This window comes from Mastigoproctus giganteus, chromosome 6 (genome assembly GCF_048544385.1).
Source record: "Mastigoproctus giganteus isolate SK-2022 chromosome 6, ASM4854438v1, whole genome shotgun sequence".
NCBI classification, from domain to species: domain Eukaryota; kingdom Metazoa; phylum Arthropoda; class Arachnida; order Uropygi; family Thelyphonidae; genus Mastigoproctus; species Mastigoproctus giganteus.
In genome coordinates, this window is record NC_143580.1 from 64,391,818 (window position 1) to 64,417,599 (window position 25,782).

General features: G+C 37.2%; 1 protein-coding gene across 1 annotated transcript in view; it reads left to right on the forward strand.

The window, feature by feature from the left end:
* CCT1 (chaperonin containing TCP1 subunit 1) overlaps positions 1-25,782 on the forward strand; it is a 184,686-nt gene that overhangs the window by 149,488 nt on the left and 9,416 nt on the right. The window contains exon 11 of the mRNA XM_090375994.1: positions 13,725-13,888. Coding sequence (XP_090232120.1) covers positions 13,725-13,888 — 164 coding nt within the window. The remainder of the gene's footprint in view (positions 1-13,724; positions 13,889-25,782) is intronic.

Consider the following 25,782-nt stretch of genomic DNA (forward strand, 5'->3'; position numbering starts at 1 on the left):
TCGCCACCTTTGTGAATATGGGACCTTTACACCTCGTGCTGCCGACAGAGGACGACCAAGATCTATGACTCCTGAAGTAGAGGAGGAGATTTTGGATGTTGTGCATGCCACTCCTGGAATCAGTACACGCAGAATAGCAGTGCAACTGGCTGTTCAACATTCGACTATTTGGAGAGTGTTGCGGGAACACCAACTGTATCCTTACCATCTTGCAATGGGTACAGGCCTTGTCACCAGCAGATTACCCTGTGTGAGTAATATTCAGGCAGAAGGTGGACATTTTGAACAATTACTATAAGGTGATGTGAACAGTTAATTGTGTTGTAGACAGACCTTCAAAACTCAGAAACCAAGCATTTCGGGAACTGTGTTGATATAAAATATTTTCATTGTCTACATACGAGGAACTCATTCCTTAAGTTATGCCATGTATTTTTGAGACACCCTGTATATTTACTGCTACCGCGTATTTGCACCTCTGGCCTTTAGGCAATTTGAGAATTTGTGCTGTAGCATAGCAAGCACGAATTAAGAGCTAGATGGATTACAGCAAAGGGATTAATTGAGTAGTACTTCTCGGTACTACTCTTTGCTGAGTTGTACTGAGAAGTATTAATATATACTGAGAAGCTGCATCAGTCAGCCGCTTTTTGTGTCCATGGTCATTGAGCAAATTAAGGAAAATTGCAGAAGCAGTAGGGTTCATTCGTATCTCAGACTTAGTTCCAATAGTAAGATTTCTACACGTACAGTATTGAAAAAGTAATTTTAACAACAGGTTTAGTAACAACAATAGCTTCTATATGCACAAAAAAAAAAAATATATATATATATATATATATATATATATATATATATATATAATTATTTAAAAATTTCCATGACCCCTTTCATTTATCCGGCGACCCCACAGTTTGTACACCACTGGCCTAGACACCTACTCTACATATATGCTGCAGTACCAACTATTGTCTCTCATGCACATGAGCCAATAGCTCCCCTCGGGCAGTCAGCAGCAACGTGCAATAGTGTTCAGTATTCTTAATTCCATCCTGATGAGACAACATGATAGCTTTTTCAAACTTTTCATTTCCCAATTTATTTTTTACCCCTTTAAATACGATCAAAAATATATTTGCATCTTGGCTAGGATTCACTGCCAACAACATGCGTTCTGTTTGGCAGCAAGTTTTGCCCATTTTGGCAAATGATTTCACTGGTTTTGAATCGCAAATTCAGACAATTGCCGAAGACGCTGTGAAGATCGGAAGAGTTGGGATTCGAAACATTGGACACTGCCAATATATGCGACTGCACCGACTCATATGCAAATGACTTAGATGATGCAACTCTCTCCTTGAACTTGACGAGTAAACTGCATATGAAGAAGAGGAAAACAATCCTGAAGTGGATAACACTGGAATGGCACTAAAAGAATTTTTAACAGAAGAATTGGAGTAAAAGTTTTTCGGGGAGTTCACATGGTCTGCGAGGTGATTATGAATGAAGATCCGGATGTTGAACGTAGCATGAAGATACAGAAAATTTTACAAGATGGGATTCGATGCCACAAAGACTTGTACACCAAGAAAAAGAGATGACTCCACCAGACTTTATTATTGAAATACCTAAATAAACAATAAAGCTTTTTTCTTTTTCTCATCTCTCATGTTGTTACCTTTTCATTAATAAAATTTTTGCAATATTTTTTATTTCAAATCCTTTTAATTGGCTATCAAGGACAAACTGTTTATAGATTTATTATAATTTATTTGTAGACTGTTTCTCTGGTACACGTTCAATTAAAACCTGTTATAATTATACCTCATTCAGCACGGTTTCACATAACACAGAACAGTTTCGGTACCAATTATCAGTGCTATGTGGGGTATTGCTGCAATATAAGGAATTGTGGGAGATGTGGTTTCTTTCATTGGCAATTCTTTACTTTTTATTTAATTTTATTTTACTTTATTGTTTATTATTAGTTATATTTTGTAGTTTACAGTAATATGCCTTTGTAAATCTAAGCAGATACCATTACAGAATTTTTAGTGCAAACCCCCAGGAGTTTGCAAACCACCGGTTGGGAACTGCCAGTCTAGTTGAACCATTTACACTCAGCCAGATCTTAGATATGACAGAGACAGTGTCTGACATTTTAAAATTTTTTTGCAGTTTACACATATTTAAATTTACCTTTTTATATTTTTGATATTTACCTTTTTATATTTACTTTTTTTGATATGGTAACCATTTGATGCATTTTTAGGTTACCAAACATATCGCTGTTTTTATTTAGACTTATGGCCTAAGCTGCTAATTCACTATTAAACACTAAACCAACCAACTACTTTTCATACACTGCTTGGCTGTTTGCTTAGACAAAATAAATTATCCACTCAGTTCAGCTTACATGCACTAATAGAAGCCATCCACCAGTTAGAGAAAAGCCAGCAAGCTTTGAAATCACTGTACTAACAGTGTCTCAAATTTTTAATTGCACAGAAGATGATTCACCTGTTTAGGTGATACTATGCAGTTTAAACTATATTAACACTTAGGCAGAATCATGGGTAATTGTATTTGTCTTTAAGCTGGACGTAAGATCAGGTTTAGCACTGAGTTTTTGGCTTTGATATTTTGAGGGATTTGTAATGTGTAATGTGTACCTAATGTAGATGCACCTCATATCTCTCAGATTTTTTCTGTATTAAAGTATTCCCTGCTGTCCTATACCATTCCATATTCATATGCATTTTCAACATAACATACTGTCATCGATCTATCTTCTCTCCTACTTTATCTCCAAATATTAGTTTGGCAGTTCTTTGTGCATCCAGAAATCCATGGGGTCTTCAAATTTATTTTTTTTATTTATTTTTTATTTACATATATATACGTGCAACTGTTCAGTGTATCGGCAGCACCTGGAACAGAGTTCAACTCTGCCAGTTAAGACTGTTTACAGAATGCTGTAGTTTGGCCAAATGTAGATCACATGTGGTTTCTGTGTGCCACCTTAGCCACAATGGGCAGCAGCAAAGCTGTACCCATCCTCAGCACGAGAAGGTGGGCATGTATTAACTTAATTGCCCAAAAAGGGATCTGCCCCTTTTTGGGCAATAGGGTCTAAAAATTATTAAAAGCAAGTAAGTAAATGTTTCATGTAGCATTTAATATTGGTTTCATTCAAAATCAATCCACAGAAGATGCTGCTGGCCGTATTTACTAAACAGATAATAGCAGCATATAAAGCTATCCCAATTGTGTGCAACAGAACAAACAAGAATAAAGCATGGTATCTTTTCTGCAAATATCACAATACTACTAATCTCATAAATTATAAGAAACTTAAGCTGAAGCATGACAAAGACAAAAAAGATTTCTGGGCAGTTTGCTTCCAGTATGACAGAGGTACTTGGAAGAAAATTCAACTTCTAAATAATAAATGTGTAGTAACATCCTATTCTATTTTGCTCTATAATTGAAAGGAGCTGTCCTCCTCTAAATAGATGTAACATTTGCACATATTTTTGCAGAAATTGAGTGATGTTCATTCCAACCAATTAGAGGAAAAGTGAAGGTGCAATTTTAATACCAGTCTTTTGCAGTAACTGAGTTAGAGGAATTGCAGCAAACTACCCATTAGTGCAGCTTGCCTGGTGGATTATGCTAATGCAGTTGAAAAACATATCCCCACACACACTACTGACATCTTTTAGTCCAATTTTTCAGAAACATATTTATCGTTGCTCATGATTATTCTCTTGTATTAGCCTTTCCGAAATTAGGAAGGGATCATTCTACTCCAGTAAATTATCAATTGATTTCTATAACCAGTTGTTTAGGGAGAACATTGGAGAAAATTATATTAACCCCTTGCCTGGTTTGTTGGGTTTCAAATAACACACATTAAATAATTAGTATGGATTTCACTGAAACCCATTCTGACATTTGATGACTAAATCAGAATCAGGTATGCATTTGTTAAAAAATGGCATCTAGTTATGGTAGGTTTTGATGTGGAAAAGACCTTTGATATCATGTGGCAGTTTTGTATTTTGCAAGACCTGTACATTTTGGAATACGGGGCAAACTTCTCTTATTCAGTTTCCTAGAAGTCAAAACCTTTCAAGCTCATTACTAAAATGCTCCCTATAAAATGCACATACTGGAAGATGGTATTCCCCATGATTTATATTAGGTGCCACACTGTTTGCAGTAAGAATTAATGACATCATCATCACACAAGAGTATTCCAAACACAGTGGAAGTTTATCTGTATGCAGATGACCTGAGCTTACATCAAGCAATAAATACGAAATCCACTGAGATACAGCAAAATCAAGCTCTCAATATCCTGCTATGGCTATCACTTATTGGTACAGAAATCTGCTCATATTCATTTCTGCAAAAAAATGTAAGGTCCATCCTGAACAAGAATTATGACTCAAAAACAGTAGCTCTTGCCAATAGTATCAAATTCCAGAGTTTAGTTTTGGATAGTAAATTAAAATTTAAACAAAATATCTAAGAACTTTAAGAACATGTTTTTAAATAACATATCTAAGAACTAGCTGTCGGGGGGGGGGGGATATCCTCAGGGTGCTTCTGTGACAGTATGCAGTCACGAGCGATGTACTTGCTTGGACTCATTGTACTCATTTGAGTTGACATTATCCATCATATTGCTCTAAAGATTGCTGCCCTAGGGATGTTCAGAATGTTTCCAATGCATAGTCTGTATATAGAGGCACAAGAACCTCCACTCCAACTTCAGTGGAAAATTTGTTACTTGTCTAGGCAGCATTAATAAAGTCTCCCATTTCATCCCATCTGGTCATGTCCATTTGAGCCTCAGTGTACTACCTTTTTGCAAACACAATGAAAACCAGCCATCTGGAATTAAGTTACAAGATTTAACACATTCCTGAAATTTACAGATGAATATTTTTCAACAAACTGAATGAGTATTTTGCATCTACATTCACACATGAGGAATTATTAAGGTTTGAAAATGGCAGAAGGTTATCAAATTGTAGCAGGATACTTAATGATTTTGTAATAACTGAGAGCAAAGTGGTGGAGAAATTGTTGAAGTTAAACATAAGAAAAGCACCTGGGGTGGATGGGATCTATCCAGTTATGGGTAAAGTACCTGCCCGGCAACCCAAAGGTCGCGGGTTCGATTCCCGCCTCGGGCTTGGATCAAAGTACTGCAAAAACCTTGGGAGGTGCAATATGGCCACAGAAGCCGATGTGCCAACAACTACCAAATCAATCAATCAATCAATCTATCTATCCAGTTATATTAAAGGAGGCAGAAAAGCAACTAAGCAAACCCTTAGCCATAATTATGAGAGCGTCCTTGGACTCAGGGGAGGTTCCCACGGACTGGAGATGTGCAAATGTATCCCCAATTCACAAAGGGGGGATCGAAGGGTGACACGAGTAATTACAGACCAGTTAGTTTAACTTCTGTTCCGGGTAAAATAATGGCCTTGACTGGGTTGAGCACGCTGAATTCTGATGGGATCCTTCCACTTGTTCAGATTACGAACCTAAGGGGGCATAAATTCAAATTAAGAAAAGACAGATGTAGAATAGATGTGCGGAAATTTGCCTTTAGCCAGCGGGTCGTTAATTGCTGGAACAAACTTCCATCTGTCGTTGTTGGAAGTTGATAGGTTGAATAAATTTAAGGAGGAACTGGACAGGCATTTGGAGGCAATGGTGTGATTTTTTTTTTTTTTTTTTTTTTTTTTGGCTGATGCTGAATAAGCTCATACACTTGCTTTCTTGCATCACATGCCACTACTACTATTTCAAAAATGTGGAAAATAACAAGCAGCAAATCTTGCTATCAGGGAATTCCATGTAGTCAAATACTAATGACTCAAAAATGGAATAGCAGGAGGCACACTACTATGTTTTCTGTCTGTGCAATAAGAGCATTATAAGATGTCTTAGCCAACCCATCTTGGCTGAAAATTAGATCTTACATAACCTCACTGCATGATATTAATCGTAGTTATATTCCAGTGAATATTGGAGCTCTTCCTACTATTGGGAGAAAACCCACCTCAGTCTTCATCCTGTCTGATGAACTTATGGTCTATCATTTTCTGTTTGATTGTCCATTACATTCAACCATGTGCTCTAACACTTTCCAATCTCTCTCCACATTGAACATCTCTCATGAATTTTTACAAGATGTCTGGGATTTAGGAAATGAAGCAAACATAGAACTTTTGATGTACCTAAAATATATTGACCTGTACAGGAACGTATAATTTACCATCTATAACTATATGTTGCCTGTAAATAAACAATGAACAGACACAATTTGGCCTCAGTAGCCCTTGTGTCGTTAAGCCCTATACCAACAACAACAACACTATTGGAGCGTGCAGGTATCTGAGGGAACGAGTAGGCAGATCAAGCTGCCAAACAGCTATCTGTTCAAAGTTCAGTTCTTTATGTAGACTGTAAATCTGTTATGCAAAAAGTCTTCAAAGAAGGAAAAATCTGGGTGGCTCAGGGTAACAAGTTAAACAAGAACCACAGCTATGGATTTCAGCTCTAGCACAAAAGGCAGAAGGATTGGCCCTTGATAGACCTCAAATTGGACATGCCCATAATGATATTTTTATCTGCTCGTGGATCCACCTTGTTTTATATACTGTCATTCCTTACATACCATAAGCACATTCTTTTAGATTGTAGCCATTACTATGACTGGGATGTAATTTTAAGATAGTCCTAGATCACGTGAATAAGCTGCCTGATGAGCAAACTATGATTTATACTGATTCCTTGAGTGCAGTAATATCAGAATAGATCCCAGCCAACCCATCCTATCTCGAATAGAGTAGCAGTGGTGGCTTGTTTCAATTCAGCTTTAGAGGAAAATTTGCATCCACCTAGCTCAAATTTAAGTAATGCACTGCATGCATTAACTTTTTTCCCTCCTGAATTGCATGCTCATATGAGAGTGAAGTGTCTTTGCATAGTATTCAGTTTGTTTCTAAAATTTCCAGTATTGAAGAACATGCCCTTTAGGGGATTTTTTCAATGGAGGCAAGTTTTTATTTCCATCACTTGGCCACTACCTTGATTCTGTATCATAGTGTCTGATCTGACTCATCACAGTTAAAAAAAATTTATCACAGATGTCACTCACATTTCATTGGCAAACTTCCACATGCATTTGTCCATTAGTTATCACTGAGGTTATTGGTAACCAGCCTTGCTCACACTTGGCTCGTGATTAACACATTTGCTGCCAAAGCATACTTGCAACAACTTTCATCAAAATATGCATCCAATTTCAGTCAGTAAACAAGTGCTGTAAAAGGAAAATCATATGAAATGAATAATTGAGTGATATCACCACACTGATTGAATCGTGGGGTTTTGCTTAGTGTCAATCACTGTCTAGAGCGGTGTTTCCCAACCTTTTTTTTACCATGCCCCACCTAAGTCTTTCTAAAATTCTGATGCCCCCTATGTTAACATATACATATTTTTTAAATTCAAAAATTGAATTATTCCCTAAATGAAGCCTAATTACAACTTGTTCAGGACATAAGACTTAGGTTTTATGAAGAAATCATTAGGGAATTATTAAGAAAAAAACAGTGAGTAAATTTTCAAAACATATAATAGACAACTAAAATTCAAGTACAAAATAATTTATATGAAAGATTTTTCTATAATATTTTAATTTTTAGTAATTATTATTTAATTGTTTAATAATTTCAACATTCCATGTGAAGTCACTTCTAGATGAGTGCACTAAATTTAGTGAGACCCTTGTGCTTGATGCTTGCCGCACAGAGATTTTATATTGGCTCCAATTTAGTCAGCTTCAGTCTCAAGTCTCCCAGTTTTGTGATATCCAGTCGATTTCTTTTCTTTAGTAACAAATCATTTATGGCACTAAATCCACATTCGGCTAAATATGAAGATGGAAACAGTAACAATGGTCTCTTGCAAAGTTGGTTGAATTTGGGTATTTAATTTCTGTTTCATCACAAAGCCATGCCATCGCTCCTTTTATATTGAATAAAGTTTTAACTGACTCATCATTTTGCATTTCTGAGAGTTCTTCTTGGTACTGCATTGATACATCAGACAAATCCACTAACATTGGTTGCATCATCCGGGTTGGAAAATCAATTTGTTTTAAATCAGCGGACAGAATTTTCAGATGATTGACAATAACAAGTACAGCGGTATCAGTCACTTCACATTTTTGCAGCCAACGAAACTGTTCAAAATTTTTGTTACAAATATATTTTTGACATAATTCAATAAATGTAATGAAACCAAATATCTTCACTTTTGCATCGACAAGAGTTTTATTTGTTCCTTGAAGTTGTTTATTTAATATATTTAGTTTTTCAAAGATATCGGCTAAATAACTCACAAATGCTTTACCATCGACCGTTAACAGATGCTTCATTTCAGGTTTGTCACTTAAAAAGTCACTAATAGTATCAAATAGTTCCATAAATCTTTTCAAGCAGTTCCCTTTCGAGAGCCACCTGACTTCAGTGTGAAGTAAAAGTCTCACGTGGTCTGCATTTTGTTCTTCACAAAAAAGCTTGAAGAGATGCTCACATTTGGCATTAGCTTTAATAGCATTGACACACTTCATAACTGATTTTAGTACTTCATTAAGAACAGGCGAAATATTTTTAGCTACCACGTTTTCCCTATGAATAACACAATGCACAAGAAGCATTTCTGGATTCTCATCTTTCATCAATTTTAAGCAGCCATTTTTCTTGCTCATCATATTATGAGCACCATCTGCAGCACAAGATGTTATATTTTTCATTGGTATATTATTGTCATCTAAGTAATTTTTTAGCTTATTATCTATATCTTTGGAGGTAGTGGTGCTCTCTAATGATTTACAGAATAACATTTCTTCAGCAAAATTACCTTTATCAATATATCTTACATAAGTTATCAGTACGGCTTCACTGTCTCAAAGTTGATTCATCCATTTGCACTGAGAATTTTCTTGTTTTCAGCTTTTCAACAAGTTGTATTTCAATATCTTCACTCATTTCATCTATTCTTCTGAGTGACATAGCTCTTTCACATCTTTGTCATCTTTTATCAGAACTGTTTTAAGAAATGCTGATAGTGATGGTTTGATTAAATTCTCTCCTATAGTATGATTTTTCCCAGATTTAGCAATGAGTAAAGAAATTTCATAACTAGCCTCAAGAGTACGATTGACAGTTGCAGTATGAGCAATAAACAGAGACTTTAATGTTGCTCTTTTTTCAAAATTCTTCTTTAAAGTTTGAAAGTAATTTAAATCTGAATTTACATGAGCATTATTTTTCGCCTTCAAATGCGCCTCAAGACGACCTCGCTTCATTGATTCGTTAGTCAAGCATTGTTGGCATAAAAGACAAAAAGGTGACCTTTGATCGTGGGCAGCAGGTATGAAACCAAATTTTAATTATTCCTCTGAATACTGACGAACTTTTTTTTTACTTGTACTACTTATTTTACTGTGCAACTGAAAGAAATAAATATAAGATAAATCAAAAGCTAAAAATAAACTATGCATTAAAGTTAATTTAATTTTATTTTAACATATCAAAATTAATTAGTAGTATGTTTTTTAAATGAATAAATCACACAAATTACTGAATTCGGGCTATTAAATCTGTGGTCTCTGTGAACAAGCAGATAAGTCTAGTTTGTCAAAAATGAGATAAGTGCGCTATAATAAAATATTTATTATTTACTATTATGTGACATGCAGATATCTTCGTTATTGTAGTTTTATCGTGAGTAATAAATATTTGTATATTCGAATATATGCATGTTTATATGAGAGCATGAAGTTTATTTTTCCTCTCCTGCAAATTCGAGTTTTTGGACTTATTTGCTTATTTACTGAGACCATAGAAATATACATATACGACAAATACATACCATTGTGTATCACGGTTCTTCATTAATAATAATTCTGTGTGCAGACAAAGTAATTTTTTATTTTTAATCTGAGATCGCCAAACCTATCCAAATGTACAGTCACGACGCCCAAATGAGCGTTTGTATGAAAGGAATTACCTATTCCTTTCAACCTATTCCTATACCAGCGAGGTGATCTGATAGAGGTGTATAAGGCTTTGAATGGTTTGAGCATGCTCAATGCCAATGGGATTCTTCATCTTGCTCAGAATAATCACCTCAGAGGGCATAAATTCAAATTGAGGAAGAACGGATGTCGGATAGATGTGCGGAAATTTGCCTTTGGCCAGCTGGTGGTTGGTTGGTGGAACCGACTTCCATCACTTGTTGAAGTTAATAGCCTAAACAAATTTAAGGCTCAACTGGACAGGTATTTCGAACGAACGGAGGGGTGAAATGGGAGTGGTGTGTTTTTTTTTTTTTTTTTTTTTGGCTGATGCTGCATAAGCTTGCTTTCTTGCATCATATGCCTCTACTAATGCTAATGCTATTTCATATAACATGCAGAGTTTGTGGTAGGCTACAGTAGACAACCATTTTGCTTGCACATTGCGCATGCCATAAGCAATTGTCCAATACAGTACGTACTATTCCTTCACTAGGTATAGTAAGCAATACTCTCCGAGCAAACTGTAGTTGATATTACTCCAAACTTTCAAATGCGGCTCTATAGAAAGTACAACATTTAACGAATGCTTATTTCAAATTGCAATACCAACAATTCTTCTTCTGTACAAGTTAAATCATAGTAGGCGGTTTAAACTGTAGACGAGCAATTTTTGAATTGCCCCCCCCCCCAAACAATCAAATTTCCCCCATGTGGGACCCACGTTGGGAAACACCGGTCTAGAGAGTGCCTATAAAAGCTGTATACTTGGTTCGTGGTTTCAAGATTGTTGCTCATGTTGAAGTTATTTTATCTAGTTTACTATTTTCCACAAGAAGAAAAGGTAAATTTTTTGATGATTATGCTTGCTGAATTTTAATTCCTTAGTTTGTGAAAAACAAAATGTCCTTAATGTGTGTCTACTGATAAAATTTTGTATAAAAAGTGTTTTCCTATAAAATTTTATAGGAAAACACTTAGGTATAAGAACAAGTTCTTATACCTAACTTAAAAGTAAATTAAATAAATGTTCATTTATATTTTGTACAGCCTCCATGGCCAAATGAGTTAACATTGGGTGATGCATTTTTATGGCAATTTATGGGCTCTGTCTTACAATGTATATACAGTTGTGCCCCCGTATCTGCTGATTCAGTTACCCGTGGTGAACCATGGGAAAAAACTTAACACATACTACTCTTGTGTCTAATACGATGCTTCCGTTTATTTTTTACAATGTCGCATATGGTTTGGTCGCCAACATTATAATGGTTCTTTAGAGATTTAACGGATGCACTATTTTCAGACTTTTGAATAATTTCAAGTTTTTCTTTAATTTGAAAGCACAACTCTTGCGTTTGCCCATCATTTTCTTCACAATTTCTAAACAAACAAAAAAATTCCGACATCCCTGACATAAATAACGAAACAAAATTTGTCCTTTTGCAGTGCGACAGAACACAACGCACTAAATCAAACTAAACATTTGGTCTCTCTTTTTTTTTCTCCTTTTTTTTTTCAGCGGTAGGTGTGAAGACCGCAGGGGTTACAAGATAATAGGTACACTAATCTCCCAATGACGACTTATAACGTCGCCTATTTACGACTTGCAAGATATCTGTTTATACCTATATAAGGAACTGGAAGCAAAAAATAATTTTGATATCGTATATGTGGATTTCAGGAAGGCTTTTGACACTGTTGTGTGTGGAAGACTATTGTACAAATTGGAGCAGAATGGTATTAAGGGTAAGTTGCTACAATGGATAAAAGGATGGTTGAGTGGGAGAAGACAGAGGGTGGTAATCAATGGGTGCTGCTATTCGTGGACTAATGTTATTAGTGGAGTCCCACAGGGTTCGGTGTTGGGTCCACTGTTGTTTTGTATATTTATCAATGATATTGATGAAGGTATATCAGGCTTAGTGTCGAAGTTTGCAGATGATACAAAGGTTGGCAGGGTTGTTAATGACAGTAATGGCAGTGTGCTACTGCAACAGGATCTAGAAAATTTGGGCAGATGGGCTAAGAAGTGACAACTGAAGTTTAACCTTGACAAATGCAAAGTACTGCATATGGGTAGAAGTAACCCCATAGGAACGTACCAACTGTGTGGTACTACACTTAAGGTGGTAGAAAATGAAAAAGACCTGGGAGTAATTGTGCAGTCAGATATGAAGTTTTCTGAGCAATGCAGACAGGCTGCCAGGGCAGGTCATGGGGTTTTGTCAATGATATATAGGAATTTTGCTAGCAGGGAAAAGGAGGTGATTGTCCCTCTGTATAAGGCAATAGTCAGGCCACGCCTTGAGTACTGCGTACAGGTCTGGAGGTCCCATTTTAGGAAGGATGTAGATTTGCTTGAGCGTGTACAGAGAAGGGCAACAAGATTGGTGAGGGGAATGAAGGGATCGGATCCTCTTACCATGAGAGGCTTAAGTTCTGCAAATTGCAGCAGCTGGAGACTAGGCACCTGCGCGGTGATCTGATTGAGGTGTATAAGGCCTTGAATGGATTGAGCACACTGAATTCTGATGGGATCCTTCCTGTTGTTCAAATTACGAACCTAAGTTCAATTACGAATCTAAATTCAAATTAAGAAAAGACAGATGTAGAATAGATGTGCGGAAATTTGCCTTTAGCCAGCGGGTGGTTAATTGCTGGAACAAACTTCCATCTGTCATTGTGGAAGTTGATAGGTTGAATAAATTTAAGGAGAAACTGGACAGGCATTTGGAGATAATGGTGTGATTTTTTTTTTTTTTTTTTTTGGATGATGCTGCATAAGCTGCACTTGCTTTCTTGCATCACATGCCACTACTACTACCTATTCTAGTTATTACTTGAATTTTATGATTTGAGTCCCCCCCCCCCCCAAGAGTCTTGAAGTGTCCCAGTAAATCAAGAGTCTGCTATTACCGTATTTAATGTTGATAATGTCTTACCGTCTGTTTAATTTATCAATTAAATTGTATTATACGTATGTATATACGAGAAAATCACATTATATATGGGGTCAGCAGGTGTTCGCTTATATCCGCAGTCTCAGCCATCCACGATAGGCCTTGGAACATATCCTTCACGGATAAGGGGGTCTTATTGTATATCCGTGTACCTTAAGCCCAGAAACGTTTCATTAATTTGAAAATTTTGTATTGCGGTTTTCAGATGAAGTGAATGATTTTAGCAATTCAGAATATTACCATGCTGCATTCAACAGTAATGCTTTAGCAGCAGATTTCTCTGGAACTGCATACCTCATGCTTGTATTTATTAAGTTAGCTGTTTTGTTTTTTAATACTGCTTATTGTTTTATTTAATAAAGTTTTGTTATGCTAGTGAATATTTCTTGATTTTTAAAATTTTAATTAAATTGAATTTAATTTTAATCTTTCTTTGGTGATACTAAGTGTTTCTGCTTTGTTATCTAGCTACCAAAAACTTGCAATGATTATTCTTTTCATTAAGCCAGTCTGTTAAATTAGATTTGACATTTTTCTCTTAAATGATATATATATATTTTGAAATTCTGGTTATGGATAATGTTTTCAATTTATGTGTTAGTTATTTTGAAAATGTTTGTTAAAATCTGAATAAATTTGTTTTCCAGAGTTCCAGAGAACAACTGGCAATAGCAGAATATGCTAAATCTCTTTTGATAATACCAAAAACTTTAGCTGTGAATGCTGCAAAAGATGCTACAGATTTAGTAGCAAAGCTCCGAGCATACCATAACAGTTCGCAAACAAAGGCAGAGCATGTTCACCTGAAATGGTATGGTCCTTTTTTTTTTGTCATTACACATTAATGGTATTAATGTTTTTTTATGAATAAGTAAACTAAATACAAGTTCACGATAAAGAAATATAAGATTGAGAAAGGTGTATGAAAGAAGTATATAATGGCAGATTGTGTTAGAACAAACTGGCTTAATGCTTTGGGCCAATTATTGTACCTCAGAGTCCTATCTTTATTTTTAAGAATCAAGGTACAAAGAGGAAAGTTTTGTGTTGGAATAGAGAAATACTATATTTAAAGTTTAATTGTTCATTCACTTATTCAAAGTAGCAAATTACTGTCTGATTGTGTGAAACATGACCCCGAATTCGTGTGTGCATGACCAATTAGGAATGGTAGATTTGCTGAAAAAGAGTGATTAGGTTAAACATGTGATTATTTTAAATGCCATTCAAAACTACTTACCATATTTCCCCATGTATAAGATGTACCCTTTTTTGAAAAATTCGGGGTCTAAAAACTGGGTGCATCTTATACAGTTCTTTGTTTACACTCCGGGACGACCAAACGGTCAGAGGAATTCACAAGATAGACAGAATACAAGAAACAGCACCATATTCAGCAGTCACGGGCTTGAACTCCGGTCACTCAAGGCATGTGTACTTATGCACCCACACGCCTGACCACTAAGCTACGGCGGCCTCTCTTATACAGTGGTTGTAGATTTTTTTTTTTTTTTTTTTTACTTGCATTTTTTGCGCTTGTTGTCTTTGCGCTCATTGTTTCGCACTTGTTACTGGTATGTTAGGTTATGTTTTGCCACGTTCTGCGCAGAAATGGCTCAGAAAAGATTTTCGTACAGTGCTGAATTCAAGTTAAAAGTGATCCAGTTTGCAAAAGTGAATGGAAATCGTGCTGCTGAATGTAAGTTTGGTCCTCCTCCAACTGAGAAAACAATCTGAGACTGGCTACGGGAAGAAGAAACACTACTGAAAACGCCACAGCAGAAGGACATTAGAGGCAAGTCAGCAAAATGGCCTGATTTAGAGAGGGAATTGAAGATATGGATTGAAGAGCAAAGGGCAATTGGAATTCCTGTGTCCACAAAGATGGTTCAGCATGAGGCAAGAAGAATTGCTGATGAAAACGAAGTTACTGATTTCAAAGGACACGGTTGGGTGCTTCAGGTTCATGAAACGGAATGGACTGAGCGTGCGTACATGCACCAAACTTGCCCAAAAGATGTCTGAAAGCTATGAGCAGAAGTCCCTTGAATTTCATCGTTTTGTCATTCAATGTCGGAAGACACGTCAGTTTGAGTTGGGACAGATTGCAAATATAGACGAAGTCCCCCCCCCCCCTTCAATTTGATATCCCAAGTAACAGAACTGTTGATAATAAGGGGTGAAAACTGTAACTGTAAAGATAAGTGGACACGAAAAGAGCCATTATACAGTTGTTCCAGCTTGTTGTGCCGACGGAACCAAGCTGCCTCCCATGCTGATTTTCAAACGCAAAACAATGCCAAAAGAAGACATTCCTCGAGGAGTGATTGTCAACGTTCATGACAAGGGTTGGATGGATCAGGATTGGATGAAGATCTGATTTGAGAAAGTTTGGAGCAGGAGACCAGGTGGGCTCTTATGCAAACCTGCCCTATTGGTGCTTGATCAGTTCAGGGCACACATAACAAAAAACACAAAGAAGACTGCTGCAGAGCAAAAATGGAGGCTTGACATCCCAGCTCCAACCACTTGATGTCAGCATTAACAAACCCTTCAAAGCTGCCATGAGAGACAAATGGAACCAATGGATGAAGTCTTCTGGGGACAATTTGACACCTGCAGGAAGAGTGAAGAAACCAACTATAGGAGAAGTTTATACCTAGGTGAAAAGATCCTGGGATAATATCAAGATTGAGATCGTTGTCAAGTCATTTAAGAAGTGTGGCATTTCAAATGCCATAGATGGAACTAAGGACGAGGCAATATACGAAGATGGTGATTCCTCATCAGACACAGATGAGGACAAGCTAATAGATGGGAGTTTTGACAGTGATGAGGAGTTGTATGAATTTTATGATGAATAAAACTTGAGTTCAATAAATTTATGTAATACATTTTTTTTTTTTTTTTTTTTTTTTTCAAATTTCGGGCCCCAAAATTAAGGTGTGTCTCATACATGGGGAAATACGGTATATATGAATGAATACATTACTAATTCAGTATAAAGTAGACATTTTATCACTATTACTGATTTAACAATAATTCATTCTGCTTCTCAGGTTTATAACATTGAATTTCTCATAAATAGAAATAATAGCCATATAAAAATAAATAAATTTTCTGTTTATACTCCGGGACGACCAAACGATCAGAGGAGTTTACAAGATACACAGAATACAAGAAACAGCACCGTATTCAGCAGTCACGGGCTTGAACCCCGGTCACTCAAGGCACGTGTACTTATGCACCCGCACGCCTGACCACTAGGCTACGGCGGCCCCTTATAGAAATAAAATAATGGCCTCGGCAAATTGACTTCCGTTTTTTTATATTCACCCTCGGGACTAGTAAGTCCATAAATTGTTGTTTCGTATAAACTATACCATATATCCTCTTTACTGTTGTGAACTGGTATTATCAGAGGTTTGCACAATTCCATCATGGTATTCTTCTTCCAAATTAGATACATGAGCACAGCTCCCTCCCTCCCCCAAATTTCTTTGCTGGTCAAAGTTTGTTCACAAATAGTTAATTCCAACAATCTGTCCATAGATATATCCCCAGTAATATTAAAATTTCTAATACATTTTTTAAATCTGCCCATTATATATTTAGTGGCATTAATATTACAGTGTTAATTAAAATGCAAAACATCAATCCTAAAAATTCGAAGAAAAGTGATTAACAAAGGCAAAAAAGGAATCCTAGTTTTAACACTGATACCCATTTTTCAAAAATTGCCGAATTTGTGACTATGATTAATCCCCCGTTGTTGTTAATAGTGCATATAATACAAGAAAGCAATCTTATACATCAGCCAAAAAAACCATTTCACCTATCCATTCACTCCAAAAGTTTGTGTAGTTCTTCCTTTAATTTATTTAAGCTGTCAACATACACAATGACAGATGGGAATTTGTTCCAGCAATCAAACACTTGCTGGCTAAAAGCAAATTTCCACACATTTATTCTGCAAAGTCTTTCCTCAGTTTGAATTCATGCCCCCTCATGTGCATAATCTGAGCAAGAGGAAGAATTCCATCAGCAGTTTGTAGAACTGAAGGATTTCTTGGTAAGAACACTCCTTTGTTCCCTCACCAATTCTCGTTGCCCTTCTCTGTACTCATTCCAACAGCTCTACATCCTTCCTAAAATGAGGCCTCCAAACCTGTGTGCATTATTCAAGGTGTGCCTGACCATTACTTTATACAAAGGGATAATCACCTCCTTTTCCTTCTAGTGAAATTCCTGTATGTCACTGACAAAACTCCATGAGTCCTGGCAGCCTGTCTGCATTGCTTAGAGAACTTCATATCTGACTGCACAACTAGGTCTTTTTCATTCTCCACTACTCTGAGTGTAGTGCCATTGTGCATTACCCTAGGGTTACTGTTACCCATATGCTGTACAGTCAGTCCTCGTATAGCACAATAGTCGTGTTCCTAGAAACCATCGTGCAATATAAACAACAGGCCCTATGAGAAAAATAGGGTTAGGTGCCGACCACCCAAGACTGAACACACATTTGTAACCAAAACATTACCAAACACAATAATTAATCGTATTTTATTTATGACTATTACGACTAATAATTACATATTTTATTACGACTATTACGTAAAAAAATATTGCTAATGCTTTTGCTTCTATCGTAAGCAAACTTGGATTTTTTTTTTTTTTTTTTTTTTTTTCTATCCAAACACACGATAGCCATTCCATCTCTTCCAAATCTTTGTGTCTTATTCTAATGGATTTTAATTACACTCTGAGTAATAATAGAATCGCAATTGCTTAAAAGTAATATAAAAGTTTAGATTTCTAAACTTTTATATTACACTTTGAGTTGTTCCTGCTATAAAAGTTGTTTTTATTTTCTCTGCATTCTTTGTAATTCTCGGCGTTGTCTCATTTAGGTCTGTAGCACGTGCAAATATCACATGGTCTTTTATTTTTCTCAAAGCATTTCACAATTTCATATTTTTCTCTATTGACAGAGGCGAACTGGCCATAAGCTTTACCGGGGAAACCTCTGTGGGCCAGAAGCCGGTGTGATTTTGCCCATAAACCATAGTATGAGGCCACTATATATTTTCCCGGGTAAGAATTTTTTACCCAGTCCGCCTCTTTTTATCGATATTGCTTTTCTTTTTCTCTCTAAATCTGCAGTGTCTTCACGTTGTTCCTGCTATAAAAGTTGTTTTTATTTTCTCTGCATTCTTTGTAATTCTCGGCGTTGTCTCATTTAGGTCTGTAGCACGTGCAAATATCACATGGTCTTTTATTTTTCTCAAAGCATTTCACAATTTCATATTTTTCTCTATTGACAGAGGCGAACTGGCCATAAGCTTTACCGGGGAAACCTCTGTGGGCCAGAAGCCGGTGTGATTTTGCCCATAAACCATAGTATGAGGCCACTATATATTTTCCTGGGTAAGAATTTTTTACCCAGTCCGCCTCTTTTTATCGATATTGCTTTTCTTTTTCTCTCTAAATCTGCAGTGTCTTCACGTTGTTCCTGCTATAAAAGTTGTTTTTATTTTCTCTGCATTCTTTGTAATTCTCGGCGTTTTCTCATTTAGGTCTGTAGCACGTGCAAATATCACATGGTCTTTTATTTTTCTCAAAGCATTTCACAATTTCATATTTTTCTCTATTGACAGAGGCGAACTGGCCATAAGCTTTACCGGGGAAACCTCTGTGGGCCAGAAGCCGGTGTGATTTTGCCCATAAACCATAGTATGAGGCCACTATATATTTTCCCGGGTAAGAATTTTTTACCCAGTCCGCCTCTTTTTATCGATATTGCTTTTCTTTTTCTCTCTAAATCTGCAGTGTCTTCACGTTGTTCCTGCTATAAAAGTTGTTTTTATTTTCTCTGCATTCTTTGTAATTCTCGGCGTTGTCTCATTTAGGTCTGTAGCACGTGCAAATATCACATGGTCTTTTATTTTTCTCAAAGCATTTCACAATTTCATATTTTTCTCTATTGACAGAGGCGAACTGGCCATAAGCTTTACCGGGAAAACCTCTGTGGGCCAGAAGCCGGTGTGATTTTGCCCATAAACCATAGTATGAGGCCACTATATATTTTCCCGGGTAAGAATTTTTTACCCAGTCCGCCTCTTTTTATCGATATTGCTTTTCTTTTTCTCTCTAAATCTGCAGTGTCTTCACTAGGACGCTTTCTTTTCACACCTTTTAAGTATTTTACTCATTTTTAGGGAATAAAGCACAATTATAAACCGAGGAGGCACGTTTGATACACATTAACAAAGCTGCACGTGTGTAGCAACTGAATAAACAACACTGTAAAGGCAGAGATACACTATTAACACCTCACATTTTACTATAGCACATTTTAGCATTAGCATTAGTAGAGGCATTTGATGCAAGAAAGCAAGCTTATGCAGCATCAGCCAAAAAAAAAAAATAAATAAATAAAAAATAACCACAGTACTCTCGGTGTGGCCTGACCATTGCCTTATACAAGGGAATAATCACCTCCTTATCCCTGCTAGAAAAATTCCTATATATCATCGATAATACACCATGAGCTACTCTTGCAGCCCGTCTGCACTGCTCAGAAAACTTCATATCTGCCTGCACAACCACCCCCAGGTCCCTTTCATTCTCTACCACTGTCAGTGTAGTACCACAGAGTTGATACATTGCTCTGGAGTTGCTGTTTCCCATATGTAGTACTTTACATTTGTCAATGTTAAACTTCATTTGCCACCTCTCAGCCCATCTGCTCAACCTTTCCAGATCCTGTTGCAGTAGCATAGTGTCAGTAGTTTCCTTGACAACCCTGCCAACCTTCGTATCGTCTGCAAACTTGAACATTAAGCTTGATATACCATCATTGATATCATTTATAAATACAGAAAACAATAATTTTTTTTTTTTTTGGTAGTTGTTGGTGCATCGGCTTCTGTGGCCATATTGCACCTCCCAAGGTTTTTGCAGTACTTTGATCCAAGCCCGAGGCGGGAATTGAACCCGCGACCTCTGGGTTGCCGGGCAGGTACTTTACCCACTCGGCTAGCCCGGTCGGCAAAACAATAATGGACCCAATACTGAACCCTGAGGGACTCCACTAATAACATTAGTCCGGGATGAGCAATGTCCATTGATTACCACTCTCTGTCTTCTCCCCCTCAACCTTTACCCATAGCAGCAATTTTCCTCCAATGCCACACTGCTCCAATTTGTGCAGCAGTCTTCCATGTGCAACAGTACCAAAGGCCTTTCTAAGATCCAAGTATATAATATCAAAGTTATTCCCTGCATCCAGTTCTTTTGTGACTTCATCATAGTATCCAATCAAATTGGTCAGGCAAGACTTCCCCTTAACAAAACCATGCTGTGTCTGAGCTATAACTGAAGTCTTCTCTAGATGATCCTGCAGCACCTCTTTAACCAGTGCCTCCATTAATTTTCCAGGAACAGAAGTTATACTAACAGGTCTATAATTACTTGTGTTGCCCTTTGATCCTCCTTTGTGAATTGGGGTCACATTTGCACATCTCCAGTCCATTGGTACTTCCCCTGAGTCCAAGGAAGCTCTCATAATTATGGCTAAGGGTTTGCTTACTTCCTTTGCTGCCTCCTTTAATATAACTGGATAGATCCTATCCACCCCAATTGCCTTCCTTGTATTTATCTTCAACAATTTCTCCTCCACTTTACTCTCAGTTATTACAAGATTCTCTAGCTTACTGCCAGAGTTGAGTACACCTCTGGCATTCCCCTCACTGAATAACTCCTCATGTGTGAATGTCGATGCAAAATATTCATTCAGTTTGTTAGCTACCTGAGCAGGATCATCAACAGTTGACCCATCGATATCAAGTGGACCAATCTGATTCATCCCCTTCCTGCTAGAGTTTACATAAGTAAAGAACTCTTTGCTGTTTTTCTTTGCATCCCTTGCCAAAGATTTCTCGTAATCTGCCTTCGCCTGCCTAACCTCCTTTGTAACTTGGTTACAGATCAACTTGTATCTATCATAGGCTTCTGTGTCATGTGCTAATTTGTATGTATCCCATGCATTTTTCTTCTCTGCCATATGTCTCATTAGTTCATCTGACATCCCTTTAGGCCTAAACCTCGAACAATATTTCTTAGTTGGTATGTAAAGCCTAGTAGCTTCCAAGGTAAATTTTTTGAATGCTTCCCATTTTGAATTTGCTGTTGGTAACATCATCAGTTGGTCCCACTGTATAGAATTTAAATACTGTCTCAGTCCATCCTAGTCGCCGTTACGAAAGCAATAACCCTTCCCTTTACCCCTAATAGTAGTTACCTCTTTGAGTAAATCCCACTTCAGCACACTGTGATCACTGCCACCTAGTGGTTCATTTACCTGCAGATTCTTAATGCATGAAGAATCACTACTGATAATCAAATGAAGAGTATTACTCCCTCTAGTTGCCTCCCGAACATGCTGATGTAGAAAACAATCATCCAATAAATCCACAAAAGTCTTGCTAGTGTGTGAGTGACCAGCCCCCAAATTCCAGTCAATATCTGGGAAATGAAAATCCCCCATTATAAGACTTTCTGATTTACTGGCCCACTCTATTTCCCTGTACAGTTTCCTATTATACTCATCAGAATCATTAGGTCTATAGCACACTCCTACTCTCAGTTTTGATCTCCCAATGCTTATGTCACACCAAACTGACTCGACACTGCACTGTCCAGCAATGTCGACTGGATTCACTTCCTTGGATTTTATGTATTTCTTAACTAATAGCATAACCCCTCCTCCCTTCCTACCCTGTCTATCCTTTCTGTAGACATTGTACTCCGCAAATTCCAGTTCTGCATTCCTTATATCTGTGTGACACCACGTCTCTGAAATCCCCACAATATCTGCCTTTGATGTTTTGAGCAATACCTCAAATTCATCAAATTTATTTACTAAACTCCTAGCATTGGTGTACATGCAAGTATACATGCACCAGTTCTTTTTCTTAACTACCCTAACACAGCTTATGTGTTTATTTGTACCCCAATGATTCCCAGCAGTCTCTGAAATATCCTGCATCTTATTTTCCAGGCTGCAGCTCATTCCAATAGAAGCAGTGCAAGAATCACTTTCACCTCTGCCAGTGGCTACTGTTAATCTATTAGTCCTTGTATCCCCCCCAATCTAGCAGTTTATTGCCCAACCCCCCCCCCCACCTAGATAGCATCAGCAAACATTCTTGCACCCTTTCTATTTAAGTGTATCCCATCCCTGTAGAAGCAGTCTCTCCTGTTAACAAGTACAGACTAGGCTGAAAAAAATTCTACCCCTTGAGCCTTGCACAATCCTTCCAGGGCCGAATTGATCGACAAGGCTCTCATCATATACTCCCTCCTCTCGTGTCTGGGCAGAATTGCAGACACTTTCAAATTCAACCCCAATTCCCGGCTTTTTTTTTTTTCAACAGTGACCTGTACTTGTTAAGTAATTCCGCCGGTCTCCTACTCTTAATATCATTAGTGCCAATGTGTACAACTATATCACCTTTTGTGCCCTTAAAAGATGATATTCGCTCTACAACGTCATCAACTTTTGCCCCTGGCAGACATACCCTGGTCCTGTTCCACCTATCCTTTTTACAAAGTGGCGCCTCCGTAGCCAGGTGGGCAGGAGCAGCAGTGCACAGCACACGCTTCTTGATTAGACCAGGGTTCAAGCCTGTGACCACCAAATACGGAGGATGCGGAAAGGTCAGGGAATGACCACCGCAAATCCCCGGAGCAATATGGCCTTAGCTGCTAATGCTCCTAAGAACCAAAATAACAATAACTTTTTACAAAGCATGTTTCACGTTTCCCTGACAATAGAGTCACCAACAACTACTAGTTCCTTTGAGTCCAGCGCATTCTGCCTTGGGGGCTGCCGCTGTGTTGTGCGATGACCAAGTGCAAGCTCTGGCATTGGTGTGGGCAGCTGAGAGCTTGATGGGCCCGTCACTTTTAATCCTTCGAAGGCAACCACCCTATCCTTCAAACACTCGTATAGGCCCATAACAATGCTGAGTTGTCGCCTGATTTCCTTACGCTCCTTGCATCGCGCGCACACAAAGACATCCCCCATGGCAGTATCATGTCCCGTACCTGATGCTCCACAAACATCAAGCAAGTAGTGCATTTTAATAGGTGTGATTCAGAGGGCAACTGCCCCCCCCCCCCCCAGTTCTCCCCTGAGCCACAGCATTCCCATTAGCTTGGGCCTTTTGCTTTGCTGCTCTGGTCAGAGTCATGATTTCGATTTAATTTCAATTTCAGTACAAAATTAAAACCCTAAACTTATATCTCAACACAGTTATAATGCTATATTTATGTTTCAGTATCGAGTGTTATCTACGAAATCCCTTTATATAACTTCTGTATCGAGTTAAGTATTAATTATTTATTTTTTTACTAATTATTTATGTAACATTAACCAAGTCATTATATGTATAGTTAAAAGTACAATTTAATTGACAATGAAGTTCAATAAGATTAATTATCTGATTAATTGACAATATTATGTACTATACTATACTATACTATATTAAGCCTTATGCTATCTATTTCGATATTTTCTATCACGTAACAATGGCGGCTATTTACAAACGGTAAACGCATGGATTTGATCCTTTTCCGATACCAAGTAATACCTACAAAATCTCTATCTAAGTTACTTTAATCTAAGTATCGTAAATAAGAATATAAAACTACTCTAGAAAATAAGTTAATATGCCAATTTAAGCTAATAAAACAGAAAATAAATCAGAAAAAACTTCTGTTCCAGGAGCGGCAGAAATGTACGTCCGCACAGGCTACCCTCGTTCTCCAATTTCTAGGGGTTACTACCATAAAACAATAAAAACAATTTCTAGTTGCCTTTCTGCTAGTGGAATCTGTTATAAACTGGTAGTAAACTCGATCTAATTGCATTTGCGATTATACCGATAGCTGGAATTGTGTTGGTTTTTACATTGTTATGGTGAAATGTGTTTCCCCTTCACTGATATAAAAAACAAATACATTTTCAGAATCTTCTCTTCATTCCTATCGTGTTGCATTCGGTTGGGATGATTCTGCGTTCGACTGCCATTTCTTGTAAACACAAAGGCGATTCGTGCATAAGCGAATTCAGTTCGTGTTATATAAGATATCGTCCTCCTATTTATAAATCGTGTATGATCGAATTCATGTAGTGTAAACACGTGTTATACGAGGATTGACTGCACTTTGCATTTGTCAATGCTAAACTTCTCAGCCCATCTGCTTAACATTTCTAGATCCTGTTGCAATAACATACTGTCGGTAACAACACTGTCAAACTTTGTATCATCTTCAGACTTGGACATTAAGCCTGATATACCTTCATCATTATATCATTGATAAATACAGAAAACAACAGTGGGCCCAACACTGAACCCTGGGGGACTCCACCAATTACATTAGTCCACGAAGAGCAGTGTCCATTGATTACCACTCTGTCTTCTTTCATTCAACCATCCCTTTATTTATGGCAACTTTCCCTTAATGCCATACTGCTCTAATTTGTACAGCAGTCTTTTATGTGCAACGGTAGCAAAAGCTTTCCTGAAACCCAAGTATATGATATCAACATTATTTCTTTGCATCTAGTTCCTTTGTGACCACATCATAATATCCAATCAAATTGGTCAGACAAGATTTTCCCTTAACAACCTCATGCTGTGTCTGAACAATAACTAGTCTTTTCTAGATGATCCTGCATTATTTCTTTAACCAGTGACTCCATTATTTTCCCTGGAACAGAAGTTGAACTAACAGGTATGTAATTACTCGTGTCACCCTCTGAATTCGAGATACATCTGCACATCTCCAGTCTGTGGGGGGGGGGGCATCTGAATCTAAGGATGTTCTCATAGTGCTGACCAGACACAATAGGAGGGAGTATATGATGAGAGACTTGTTTGCTTTCTATGCTAATGATGTATAGGTAGAGATATGGAATAAATATAATCTCCACCCATACATAAAACAGTAAGTCATTTGAAACATTTCCTGATTGATAGATGCTGCAAAAATTTTGACTTGACAACATTTACTTAATGTCAAATTGCTATTGATCCAAGTTTCATCAGTATAAATGAGAGGCCTACTTTCTCTTTTAAGTCACTTTATTTGTTGTCAGTATCTTGTCCTTTTAGTATAATTTTGTATTTTTCTATTAAAAGTTTTATTTTGCTTTGAAATTTTTTCCAAGACTTACACAAATGGGAAACTTTTCCCATTTGTGTAGAAGTTAAAGTCAGCCTTTAACTTCTCAATTGAATTTGTTCACAGAAGATATAATAGCTTGTTTAGTTAGCTTTTTCGGATATTTAAATGTGGGATTCTTGTTATCTCTGATCCTTCTCTCCTAATTTTTTTTTAATAATTGTTTCTGAAAATTCTGTGACGACAACATTTGCACATTTTGTTGCATATTTAATTACAAGCTTGGAGTTCATTTAGTGCTTCCTTATCAAAATACTTAACATTAAATATAATGTTTTTACCTTATGTAAACTTTCCTTCTTGCATTCGTTGAGGTAGATGGTAGTACTTCCTTTGTTTACTAACAAAAATCAAACTTGAACGAACTATTAAAGTATGCAGTTGTGACAAATGCCAACAATGTTAACCAGTTCCTCATCAGAGTCATACTATAGCACTACCTATACCCGA